The 13,355-nt window shown below is 41.2% G+C and overlaps 1 protein-coding gene across 3 annotated transcripts in view; it reads right to left on the bottom strand.

The window, feature by feature from the left end:
* arhgap10 (Rho GTPase activating protein 10) overlaps positions 1 to 13,355 on the bottom strand; it is a 230,487-nt gene that overhangs the window by 138,499 nt on the left and 78,633 nt on the right. For 2 of the 3 annotated variants that reach the window (XM_061881211.1, XM_061881214.1), the window contains exons 4-5: positions 11,942 to 12,013; positions 11,733 to 11,834 (exon numbers count right to left, since the gene is read on the bottom strand). In XM_061881211.1, the coding sequence (XP_061737195.1) occupies positions 11,733 to 11,834; positions 11,942 to 12,013 (174 nt within the window). The remainder of the gene's footprint in view (positions 1 to 11,732; positions 11,835 to 11,941; positions 12,014 to 13,355) is intronic. The other variant, XM_061881213.1, reaches the window with a different exon arrangement.

Genomic DNA, 13,355 nt, shown 5'->3' with positions numbered 1-13,355 from the left:
TTTTTGCAAATAATAATTAACTTAGAATTTCATGGCTGCAACACGTGCCAAAGTAGTTGGGAAAGGGCATGTTCACCACTGTGTTACATCACCTTTTCTTTTAACAACACTCAATAAACGTTTGGGAACTGAGGAAACTAATTGTTGAAGCTTTGAAAGTGGAATTCTTTCCCATTCTTGTTTTATGTAGAGCTTCAGTCCTTCAACAGTCCGGGGTCTCCGCTGTCGTATTTTACGCTTCATAATGTGTCACAAATTTTCCATGGGAGACAGGTCTGGATTTCAGGCGGGCCAGGAAAGTACCCGCACACTTTTTTTACCAAGCCACGCTGTTGTAACACGTGCTGAATGTGGCTTGGTATTGTCTTGCTGAAATAAGCGGGGGCGTCCATGAAAAAGACAGCGCTTCGATGGCAACATGTTGTTCCTAAACCTGTATGTACCTTTCAGCATTAATGGTGCCTTCACAGATGTGTAAGTTACCCATGCCTTGGGCACTAATGCACCCCCATACCATCACACATGCTGGCTTTTCAACTTTGCGTCGATAACAGTCTGGATGGTTCGCTTCCCCTTTGGTCCGGACGACACGATGTTGAATATTTCCAAAAACAATTTGAAATGCAAATAATAATTAACTTAGAATTTCATGGCTGCAACATGTGCCAAAGTAGTTGGGAAAGGGCATGTTCACCACTGTGTTACATCACCTTTTCTTTTAACAACACTCAATAAACGTTTGGGAACTGAGGAAACTAATTGTTGAAGCTTTGAAAGTGGAATTCTTTCCCATTCTTGTTTTATGTAAAGCTTCAGTCCTTCAACAGTCCGGGGTCTCCGCTGTCGTATTTTACGCTTCATAATGTGTCACAAATTTTCCATGGGAGACAGGTCTGGATTTCAGGCGGGCCAGGAAAGTACCCGCACACTTTTTTTACGAAGCCACGCTGTTGTAACACGTGCTGAATGTGGCTTGGTATTGTCTTGCTGAAATAAGCGGGGGCGTCCATGAAAAAGACAGCGCTTAGATGGCAACATGTTGTTCCTAAACCTGTATGTACCTTTCAGCATTAATGGTGCCTTCACAGATGTGTAAGTTGCCCATGCCTTGGGCACTAATGCACCCCCATACCATCACAGATGCTGGCTTTTCAACTTTGCGTCGATAACAGTCTGGATGGTTCACTTCCCCTTTGGTCCGGACGACACGATGTTGAATATTTCCAAAAACAATTTGAAATGCAAATAATAATTAACTTAGAATTTCATGGCTGCAACACGTGCCAAAGTAGTTGGGAAAGGGCATGTTCACCACTGTGTTACATCACCTTTTCTTTTAACAACACTCAATAAACGTTTGGGAACTGAGGAAACTAATTGTTGAAGCTTTGAAAGTGGAATTCTTTCCCATTCTTGTTTTATGTAGAGCTTCAGTCCTTCAACAGTCCGGGGTCTCCGCTGTCGTATTTTACGCCCCATAATGTGTGTTTTATAGGGGGCGGTATGGCTCGGTTGGTAAAGTGGCCGTGCCGGTAACTTGAGGGTTGCAGGTTCGATTCCCGCTTCCGCCATTCTAGTCACTGCTGTTGTGTCCTTGAGCAGGACACTTTGCCCACCTGCTCTCAGTGACACCCACACTGGTTTGGATGTAACTTAGGATATTGGGTTTCACTATGTAAAGCGCTTTGAGTCACTAGAGAAAAGCGCTATATAAATATAATTCACTTCACACTTATGTAGAGCTTCAGTCGTTCAACAGTCCGGGGTCTCCACTGTCGTATTTTACGCTTCATAATGCGCCACACATTTTCTATGGGAGACAGGTCTGGACTGCAGGCGGGCCAGGAAAGTACCCGCACTATTTTACTAAGAAGCCACGCTGTTGTAACACGTGGCTTGACATTGCCTTGGTGAAATAAGCAGGGGCGTCCATGATAACGTTGCTTAATGACAACATATGTTGTTCCGAAACCTGTATGTACCTTTCAGCATTAATGGTGCCTTCACAGATGTGTAAGTTACCCATGCCTTGGGCACTAATGCACCCCCATACCATCACACATGCTGGCTTTTGAACTTTGCGCCTATAACAATCCGAATGGTTATTTTCCTCTTTGTTCTGGAGGACACCACGTCCACAGTTTCCAAATATAATTTGAAATGTGGACTCGTCAGACCACAGAACACTTTTCCACTTTGCATCAGTCCATCTTAGATGAGCTCGGGCCCAGCGAAGCCGGCAGCGTTTCTGGGTGTTGTTGATAAATGGGTTTTGCTCTGCATAGTAGAGTTTTAACTTGCACTTACAGATGTAGCGACCAACTATGGTTACTGACAGTGGTATTCTGAAGTGTTCCTGAGCCCATGTGGTGATATCCTTTACACACTGATGTTGGTTTTTGATGCAGTACCGCCTGAGGGCTCAAAGGTCCGTAATATCATCGCTTACATGCAGTGATTTCTCCAGATTCTCTGAACCTTTAGATGATTTTACGGACCGTAGATGGTAAAATCCCTAAATTCCTTGCAATAGCTCTTTGAGTAATGTTGTTCTAAAACTGTTCGACAATTTGCTTACAAATTGGTGACCTTCGCCTCATCCTTGTTTGTGAATTACTTAGCATTTCATGCAAGCTGCTTTTATACCCAATCATGGCACCCACCTGTTCCCAATTAGCCTGCACACCTGTGGGATGTTCCAAATAAGTGTTTGATGAGCATTCCTCAACTTTATCAGTATTTATTGCCACCTTTCCCAACTTCTTTGTCACATGTTGCTGGCATCAAATTCTAAAGTTAATGATTATTTGCAATAAAAAAAGTTTATGAGTTTGAACATCAAATATGTTGTCTTTGTAGCATATTCAACTGAATATGGGTTGAAAAGGATTTGCAAATCATTGTATTCTGTTTATATTTACATACAACACAATTTCCCAACTCATATGGAAATGGGGCCAAAGGACCTATTGAATTTTGTGCATTTTATTCTTTGTTTCTTTCTTTATTATTATTATTCCGCAACTATGCGCTGTAATTTGACCCCCTTAACATGCTGCAAAACTCACCAAATTTGACACACATCGGTCCGGCAAACCTTCCCAACTTATTAAACAACCAAACCCCAAAAATCAAAATTGCTCTCTAGCGCCCCCTATGAAGAAAAAAAAAAACAGACTGCTTGTAACTTCCGTTAGCAATGTCGTAGAGACATGAAACAAAAACCTTTATGTAGGGCTGACTTAGGCCTAGATTTCATAATTTTACCTTGTAGGGCAAAAATCAACAAAAATTTTTGCAAAAATCCCTTCAAAGCAAAATTTGCCTAAAAAAATGCAATTTTTGTCTCTTTGCGCTGTAATTTGACCCCCTTAAAATGCTACAAAACTCACCAAACTTGACACACCTACTGGCAAAAATTGCAATCTAATTAAAAAAAAAAAAAAAAAAAAAAAACAACTCAAAATTGCGCTCTAGCGCAATTTTTGAATCAAACACAGAAAAAACTGCTCCTAGGAAGAAAACACAGACAAAACTGCTTGTAACTTACGTTAGCAATGTCATAGAACATGAAACAAAAACCTCTATGTAGAGCTGACTTAGACCTAGATTTCATAATTTTACCTTCTAGGGCAAAAATCAACAAAAATTTTGCAAAAATCCCTTCAAAGCAAAATTTGCCTAAAAAAATGCAATTTTTGTCTCTTTGCGCTGTAATTTGACCCCCTTAAAATGCTACAAAACTGACCAAACTTGACACACCTATCAGGACTGGCAAAAATTGCAATCTAATAAAAAACCCAAAACCCAAAACTCAAAATTGCGCATCAAACACAGAAAAAACTGCTCCTAGGAAGAAAACACAGACAAAACTGCTTGTAACTTACGTTAGCAATGTCGTAGAGACATGAAACAAAAACCTCTATGTAGAGCTGACTTAGACCTAGATTTCATAATTTTACCTTCTAGGGCGAATATCAACAAAAATTTTGCAAAAATCCCTTCAAAGCAAAATTTGCCTAAAAAAATGCAATTTGTCTCTTTGCGCTGTAATTTGACCCCCTTAAAATGCTACAAAACTCACCAAACTTGACACACCTATCAGGACTGGCGAAAATTGCAATCTAATAAAAAACCCAAAACCCAAAACTCAAAATTGCGCATCAAACACAGAAAAAACTGCTCCTAGGAAGAAAACACAGACAAAACTGCTTGTAACTTACGTTAGCAATGTCGTAGAGACATGAAACAAAAACCTCTATGTAGAGCTGACTTAGACCTAGATTTCATAATTTTACCTTCTAGGGCAAAAATCAACAAAAATTTTGCAAAAATCCCTTCAAAGCAAAATTTGCCTAAAAAAATGCAATTTGTCTCTTTGCGCTGTAATTTGACCCCCTTAAAATGCTACAAAACTCACCAAACTTGACACACCTATCAGGACTGGCAAAAATTGCAATTCAATAAAAAAAATAAAAAAATAAAAACTCAAAAATTGCGCTCTCAAACACAGAAAAAACTGCTCCTAGGAAGAAAACACAGACAAAACGGCGTGTAACTTCCGGTAGTAATGTCGGAGAGACATGAAACAAGAACCTCTATGTAGGTCTCACTTAGACCTACATTTTAATCATTGACATTATTCAGCAAAAATCAACAGGAAGTTGGCAATTCCCCCTTCAAAACAAAAGTTTTGTTAAAACCCGTAACCTTTCTTCAAACATTATCTCCTCTGAGCGGTTTGTCGTTTCGGCTTCAAACTCGCACAGGAGAGAGATTGAACCCTTCTGATTAAAAGTTGCGCAAATAGTTTTTCTAACTGCTCCGGTTTTGATTTTATGACCCTTCAAAGAACCACTGCGCTGCTGTTGTCTCAAGATGGCTGCTTAAAAGCAGGAAGCACCAGTGTGACCACACAACGCAGAGAAGGTAGGTACACTAGACAAAAGTATTGGGACAATTAGGACTACCACTGGACAAAAGTATTGGGACGCTTAGGAGTAACACGAGGCAAAAGTATTGGGACACTTAGGACTAACAGTAGACAATGACAGTGTGAAGTGGAAATAATTATTTTGTATCCTCAAAATTCTACACACAATACCCTATACTAATAGTAGCTACTATCCATGCATCTTCTAACGCTTACCGGGGTTTGGGTCGCGGGGGCAGCAGCCAAAGGTGGGCCCGACCAACGCTGCTTGCAGCTTTAATAGTTTGTTTGTTTTTTAGTAACGTTTGTAGCTTATACTTTAATGGCTGGTGCCCCACCTCATTTGTTTTGGTCACATATGAAGATTATTTACCCTCCGTCGCCATGGTGCAAAATATACAGAGCGCAGACAAAAGTAAGCAATGTCAAGCGTCTTCTCTGTAGAGCGTGCCTTACATGGACGCGCTGGAAAAGTTGAGGGAAGCCTTTGATAAAAAAAAACTGCACACAGCTGACCTTGGTGTTCATGTCACAGCCAGTTCACGCTTCCTGTCCACGCGAGCCAGGAACATTTGTCGCTGTAAGGTGCGTCATTGGGGCCTCACGTGGGCCAAAGAGGTTTTGTGTGAAAGTGGCAGGAAAAAAAACAAAAAACTCAAACAAAGCAAAGAGCATTTTGAGGGCATAGACCTCTGTCGAGGCTTCAACATGAACCTCCTGTATGAGATTCTTGTGGATTGGTACTGTAGTCATAAGGCTGTCCCCGTTCAATAGTGATAAATGTCTGGTGCAAGTAAAAATACAACGATTACCAACGCCTCTATTTGTGACCTTTCGGTTTATAAACTTTTATATCGCGTCAAATATGCCTTTGTGTACGAACCACATCTCCGTGTACGAACGCTTAAAGGCCTACTGAAAGCCACTACTAGCGACCACGCAGTCTGATAGTTTATATATCAATGATGAAATATTAACATTCCAGCAAATGCCAATACGGCCTTTTTAGTTGACTAAATTGCTATTTTAAAATTTGCGGGGAAGTATCATGCTGAAACGTCCCGGTATGATGACGTGTGAGCGTGACGTCACGCATTGTAGAGGACATTTTGTTCCAGCACTGTTCCCAGCTATAAGTCGTCTGTTTTTATCGCATAATTCCACAGTATTATGGACATCTGTGTTGCTGAATCTTTTGCAATTTGTTCAATTAATAATGGAGACGTCAAAGAAGAAAGCTGTAGGTGGGAAGCGGTGTATTGCGTCAAATATGCCTCTGTGTACGAACCACATCTCCGCGTACGAACGCTTAAAGGCCTACTGAAAGCCACTACTACCAACCACGCAGTCTGATAGTTTATATATCAATGATGAAATATTAACATTGCAACACATGCCAATACGGCCGCTTTAGTTAACTAAATTGCAATTTCAAAATTTGCGCGGAAGTGTCCTGCTGAAACGTCGCGGTATGATGGCGTGTGCGCGTGACGTCACGCACTGTAGAGGACATTTTGTTCCAGCACCGTACCCAGCTATAAGTCGTCTGTTTTTATCGCATAATTCCACAGTATTATGGACATCTGTGTTGCTGAATCTTTTGCAATTTGTTCAATGAATAATGGAGACGTCAAAGAAGAAAGCTGTAGGTGGGAAGCGGTGTATTGCGTCAAATATGCCTCTGTGTACGAACCACATCTCCGCGTACGAACGCTTAAAGGCCTACTGAAAGCCACTACTAGCAACCACGCAGTCTGATAGTTTATATATCAATGATGAAATATTAACATTCCAGCAAATGCCAATACGGCCGCTTTAGTTAACTAAATTGCAATTTCAAAATTTGCGCGGAAGTATCCTGCTGAAACGTCCCGGTATGATGACGTGTGCGCGTGATGTCACGCATTGTAGAGGACATTTTGTTCCAGCACTGTTCCCCGCTATAAGTCGTCTGTTTTTATCGCATAATTCCACAGTATTTTGGACACCTGTGTTGCTGAATCTTTTGCAATTTGTTCAATTAATAATGGAGACGTCAAAGAAGAAAGCTGTAGGTGGGAAGCGGTGTATTGCGTCAAATATGCCTCTGTGTACGAACCACATCTCCGCGTACGAACGCTTAAAGGCCTACTGAAAGCCACTACTAGCAACCACGCAGTCTGATAGTTTATATATCAATGATGAAATATTAACATTCCAGCAAATGCCAATACGGCCGCTTTAGTTAACTAAATTGCAATTTCAAAATTTGCGCGGAAGTATCCTGCTGAAATGTCGCGGTACGATGGCGTGTGCGCGTGACGTCACGCACTGTAGAGGACATTTTGTTCCAGCACTGTTCCCAGCTATAACTCGTCTATTTTTATCGCATAATTCCACAGTATACTGGACATCTGTGTTGCTGAATCTTTTGCAATTTGTTCAATGAATAATGGAGACGTCAAAGAAGAAAGCTGTAGGTGGGAAGCGGTGTATTGCGGCCGTTTTTAGCAACACAAACACAGCCGGTGTTTCATTGTTTACATTCCCGAAAGATGACGGTGAAGCTTTAATATGAAACAGAGCGGTCAAGGGAACACGGTTGGATTGGACCACACACACAAAGTATAGTGTATTATGCAGCAATCATTTCGAAAGATCGTGTTTCGAAGAGGGTCCCTTGCGAAGGGCAGAGATGGGCATCGCCACCAACCGTCGACTGGTGCTTAAGAAAGGTGCGGTGCCGACCATCAGGTTGTACTGGTACGACCATATAATCTCACTAAAACACTAGTAACACAATAAGCACATAAGGGATTTTCCAGAATTATCCTAGTAAATTTGTCTAATAACATCTGAATCAATCCCACTGTATAGTCTTTTTTTATTTTTCTTAGTCCTTCACTCTCACTTTCCTCATCCACGAATCTTTCACCCTCGCTCAAATTAATGGGGAAATCGTCACTCTCTCGGTCCGAATCGCTCTCGCTGCTGGTGGCCATGATTGTAAACAATGTTCAGATGTGAGGAGCTCCACAACCCGTGACGTCACGCGCACATCGTCTGCTACTTCCGGTACAGGCAAGGCTTTTTTATTAGCCACCAAAAGTTGCAAACTTTATCGTGGATGTTCTCTACTAAATCCTTTCAGCAAAAATATGGCAATATGGCGAAATGATCAAGTATGACACATAGAATGGACCTGCTATCCCCGTTTAAATAAGAACATCTCATTTCAGTAGGCCTTTAATTCATTGTGTGCCGCTTTCCTTTTGATGACATCACTACCTGATAGGGGTGGGCGATATATCGATATACTCGATAGATCGCGGGTTTGTCTCCGTGCAATATAAAAAAATGACAATATGGTGATATTGGAGTATACGTTTAGCTGCAGGCATTACACTACAGGCTCCTCCCTCTCTCTTGTTTCTCCTTCTCACAGAGGTCAAAAACAAGCGCACCTTCTTACATACGTCACATACGACCTCGCGGAGCAGAGAGGTAGCGGCATGGTAACGTTAGCTGTGATGCTAGCGGAGTGGTGCGATTGGTAATACGAGAGAAAGAAGGTGCGAATCTGGTAACAAATGAAGGAAGAGTTCATTCCCAAGAAAAACAGCAGGGGGTCCATCATCTGGCGGTGGTTTGGCTTCAAGCGGGAAGATGTCGAACAGACAACCGTAATATGTCAAGTATGCAGCAAAAGCGTTGCTTCAAAAAGTAGTAATGTAGCATCATTTGAAAAGTCACCTGCTAGAGCAGTGGTCGGGAACCTTTTGGGCTGAGAGAGCCATGAAAGCCAAATATTTTAAAATGTATTTCCGTGAGAGCCATATAATACTTTTTTAACACTGAATACAACTAAATACGTGCATTTTTAAGTAAGACCAACATTTTTAGCGTATAGCAAGTCTCTTATTCTTTTCAATGACATTATTATTCTGAAGCTAACCAATAATAAACTTCTTACCATTATTATGACTTCTTGAACAGGTGCGGTAGGAAACGGATGGATGGATTAAAATGCATGAGAATGTTTTATATTTCGAACGTTGTTTTTAACACTGTGATTAGCAGTGGAATTATTCATGACTTATCGTGTTGAGCAATGTCTGCTAAGATTTATCTGAGAGCCAGAAGCAGTCATCAAAAGAGCCACAGGTTCCCTACAGCTGTGCTAGAGAATGAAGAGTGCTTGAAACTCCACATGTCAACATTTACATTTGGTGCCATATCAACAAAATGCCCAAACAACCATTACCAGATCAACAACGTATAAAACAAATAGTCAACAACAGAAGGAGATAATGTCCGCAGGAACCTACCACATAGTGAAGGACATACACTATTTGATTTCCTATTATGCAGCTCGTTTTTATTTGACACTTCGAACACTGTCACGTCTATGGGATTATGTTTTGTTTTTGTCATGTTTGGTTTTATATTTTGGACAATCAGTTCCTGTTCCTGCAATTCCTTGTTTGTTTTATTACCATGCACTTCATTCGTTTTCACCTTGTCTCTCATGTCACGCCCCTGTCCTCGCGTGTCACACCTGTTAGCAATTATCACGTCTATTATTTAAACCGGAAGTTGCTAGGAAGTCAACCTGGCGACTTTATACCCCTACTCCCTTCATGACATGCCATGCCTGCTCGACAGAAAACATGGTCATTTGGCACCCTTACTTTTTTGTTTTTTTTTGGTGCTTTCCTCGGTTTGGCTCGGTTGGTAGAGTGGCTGTGCCAGCAACTTGAGGGTTTCAGGTTCGATTCCCGCTTCTGCCATCCTAGTCACTGCCGTTGTGTCCTTGGGCAAGACACTTGACCCACCTGCTCCCAGTGCCACCCACACTGGTTTGAATGTAACTTAGATATTGGGTTTCACTATGTAAAGTGCTTTGAGTCACTAGAGAAAAAGCGCTATATAAATATAACTCACTTCACTTATTGAAATATCTTGTGTGACATCATGCACAAAAGTGCACTTTATTTGTTTTAAACTATTGTAGTGGTGTTCTGTACAAAAAGTACACTTTAATTTAGTGTTGTTTTGATATGTCATCTTAGTGACATCATGCACTAAAGTGCACTCATAGCTTGTTTTAAAATGTCTCTGACAATCCTGCACTTTCTGTTTTGGAAATGACATGAATGTTTGTGCCACTGCCTAAAGGCCTACTGAAAGCCACTACTAGCGACCACGTAGTCTGATAGTTTATATATCAATGATGAAATATTAACGTTGCAACACATGCCAATCCGGCTTTTTTAGTTTACTAAATTACAATTTTAAATTTCCCGGGAGTTTCATCTTAGAAACGTCGTGTAATGATGACGTGTACGTGTGACGTCATGGGGTTTTAGGAAGTGTGGGCGCTGCACACACACACAGCTAAAAGTCGTCTGCTTTAACAGCATAATTACACTGTATTTTGGACATCTGTGTTGCTAAATCTTTTGCAATTTGTTCAATTAATAATGGAGAAGTCACAGTAGAAAGATGGAGTTGGGAAGCTTTAGCCTTTAGCCACACAAACACACGGTGATTCCTTGTTTACAATTCCCGGAGGTGGAACTTTACTATGGATCAGAGCGCGGTCAAGCGAACATGGATCCCGACTACATGACAACCGGCAGTTTTCGGTGAGAAAATTGTGGTAATAAGTCGGCTCTTACCGGAGATCAGCGGAGTTTCTGTCCTGCTGCAGCTTCGTGACTTCCCTCAGAGACTCTGGAGTCAACACACCCCTGGCCACGCCCCTTTGACTTTCAGGTACTATTTAACTCACTAAAACACTAGCAACACAATAGGCAGATAAGGTATTTCCCAGAATTATGTCAACCAGCAGGTTTCGGTGAGAAAATTGTGGTTAAAAAGTCAGTTCTTACGGGATGAAAGCTGAGTTGTGCCGTCCAAGCAGCTGCCGTCGACTCACCTGAGACACTGCGTGTCAAGTCACCCATGGACACACACCTCCGACTATCAGGTACTATTAAACTCACTAAAACACTAGCAACACAATAGAAGGATAAGGGATTCCCCAGAATTATCCTAGTAAATGTCTCAAAAACCTCGGAATACGTCCCAGTGCTATCGCGTTTAATTTTTTACTCGTTTTTTTTTTTTTTTCTAGTCCGTCGCTATCAATATCCTCAAACACAAATCTTTCATCCTCGCTCAAATTAATGGGGAAAATGTCGTTTTTTCGGTCCGAATAACTGTTTTTGTTGGAGACTACCATTAAAATCAATGTGAATATATGAGGAGCCCCCACACTTGTGATGTCATCATCTGCGACTTCCGGTACAGGCAAGGCTTTTCTGTTAGCGACCGAAAGTTGCAGACTTTATCGTGGATGTTCTCTACTAAATACTTTCAGTAAAAATATGGCAATATCGCAAAATGATGAAGTATGACACATAGAATGGACCTGCTATCCCCGTTTAAATAAGAACATCTCATTTCAGTAGGCCTTTAATAACTGTTTCATAAATACACTTTTACTTGTGATTTTCCTTCTCTGCATGAAAGTTTAAAAGTAGCATATATTAATGCAGTATGAAGAAGAATGTTTGAATGTAGACACATAGAATCATCATACTGCTGTGATTATATGCATCAAATGTTCATTCAAGGCTAAGGCAAAATATGGAGGTATATATGGTGTATCGTGACATGGCCTGAAAATATCGAGATATTTTTAAAAAAGCCCGTATGGCACAGCCCTACCTTAAAAGTACCCCAGAAAACAACGGCACTATCTTCCTAACCAGTAACAAACATGAATACACGGCCAAAGGTTTGAGACCAATACCTCCAGTAGGTGGGGTTCTTTCTTCTTTGCAGACATGTTGAGAAGCTTCTCCAGCGAGCTGTAGTACTTCTCCGTTTCTTTCTCATACTTCTTCCTCTGCGCCTGGACAAGAGAAGGAGTCATTCATCATCCTCAGGTGAGGGCCTGAAACAAAGTGCTTTCAGCAGCATCCCTTTAATGAAGAGAGGCAATTAGCCGTCATACAGTACCCTTACTGTGCCAAGGTGGTCTTTCCGGAACTTCTCCAGGGGCTTCATGAGCGTCTCTGTGATGTTTCTCATCTAGACAGAAGCAACCCCATGAACATGCTGTCATCATTGAGAACATAAATATTTCATGTAGGATCTTTTTTTATGTTTGTTTATTGACCGGAGGATCACTAAACTCATCTGTATACTCTAGCCTTTAAATAGACCTCCTTTTTAGACCAGTTGATCTGCCGCTTCTTTTCTTTCTCCTATGTCCCCCCCTCCCTTGTGGAGGGGGTCCGGTCCGATGACCATGGATGAAGTACTGGCTGTCCAGAGTCGAGACCCAGGATGGACCGCTCGTCGGGATCCAGGATGGACCGCTCGCCTGTATCGGTTGGGGACATCTCTACGCTGCTGATCCGCTTGAGATGGTTTCCTGTGGACGGGACTCTCGCTGCTGTCTTGGATCCGCTTGAACTGAACTCTCGCGGCTGTGTTGGAGCCACTATGGATTGAACTTTCACAGTATCATGTTAGACCCGCTCGACATCCATTGCTTTCGGTCCCCTAGAGGGAGGGGGTTGCCCACATCTGAGGTCCTCTCCAAGGTTTCTTATAGTCAGCATTGTCACTGGCGTCCCACTGGATGTGATTTCTCCCTGCCCACTGGGTGTGAGTTTTCCTTGCCCTTTTGTGGGTTCTTCCGAGGATGTTGTAGTCGTAATGATTTGTGCAGTCCTTTGAGACATTTGTGATTTGGGGCTATATAAATAAACATTGATTGATTGATTGATTGAAACCAGACTGTTGGTTTTCTTCATCTGCAACTGGAGTTTTAGTGAAGGTGGTAGGATTTAATAATTTAATAATTCCAATATGAATGAACTAGAGCCTGCCAGAACCCATACCTAAGCTGACTTGACGGTGGCTGTGCACTAAAAATGGACCTATATGTTTTTTTTCAGGGCCGATACCGATTATTAGTACAAAATGTAACACTGCACGACACAGGAAGTCCTTCAAATAGACAGCCATCAAACTGTATAACGCAGGGGTCAGCAACCTTTTTGAAAGCAAGAGCTACTTCTTGGGTACTGATTAATGCCAAGGGCTACCAGTTTGATACACACTTAAATAAATTGCCAGAAATAGCCAATTTGCTCAATTTACCTTTAATAAATAAATCTATATATACAAAAAAAAATGGGTATTTCTGTCTGTCATTCCGTCGTACATTTTTTTCCTTTTACGGAAGTTTTTTTGTAGAGAATAAATGATGAAAAAAACACTTAATTGAACGGTTTAAAAGAGGAGAAAACATGAAAAAAATTCAAATTAAATTTTGAAACAGTTTATCTTCAATTTCGACTCTTTAAAATTCAAAATTCAACCGAAAAAAATTGAGAAAAACTAGCTAATTCGAATCTTTTTG

This window comes from Nerophis ophidion, linkage group LG20 (genome assembly GCF_033978795.1).
Source record: "Nerophis ophidion isolate RoL-2023_Sa linkage group LG20, RoL_Noph_v1.0, whole genome shotgun sequence".
NCBI lineage: Eukaryota > Metazoa > Chordata > Actinopteri > Syngnathiformes > Syngnathidae > Nerophis > Nerophis ophidion.
Note: the sequence above shows the minus strand (reverse complement) of the source record. Positions and strands in the feature narration are given on the sequence as shown.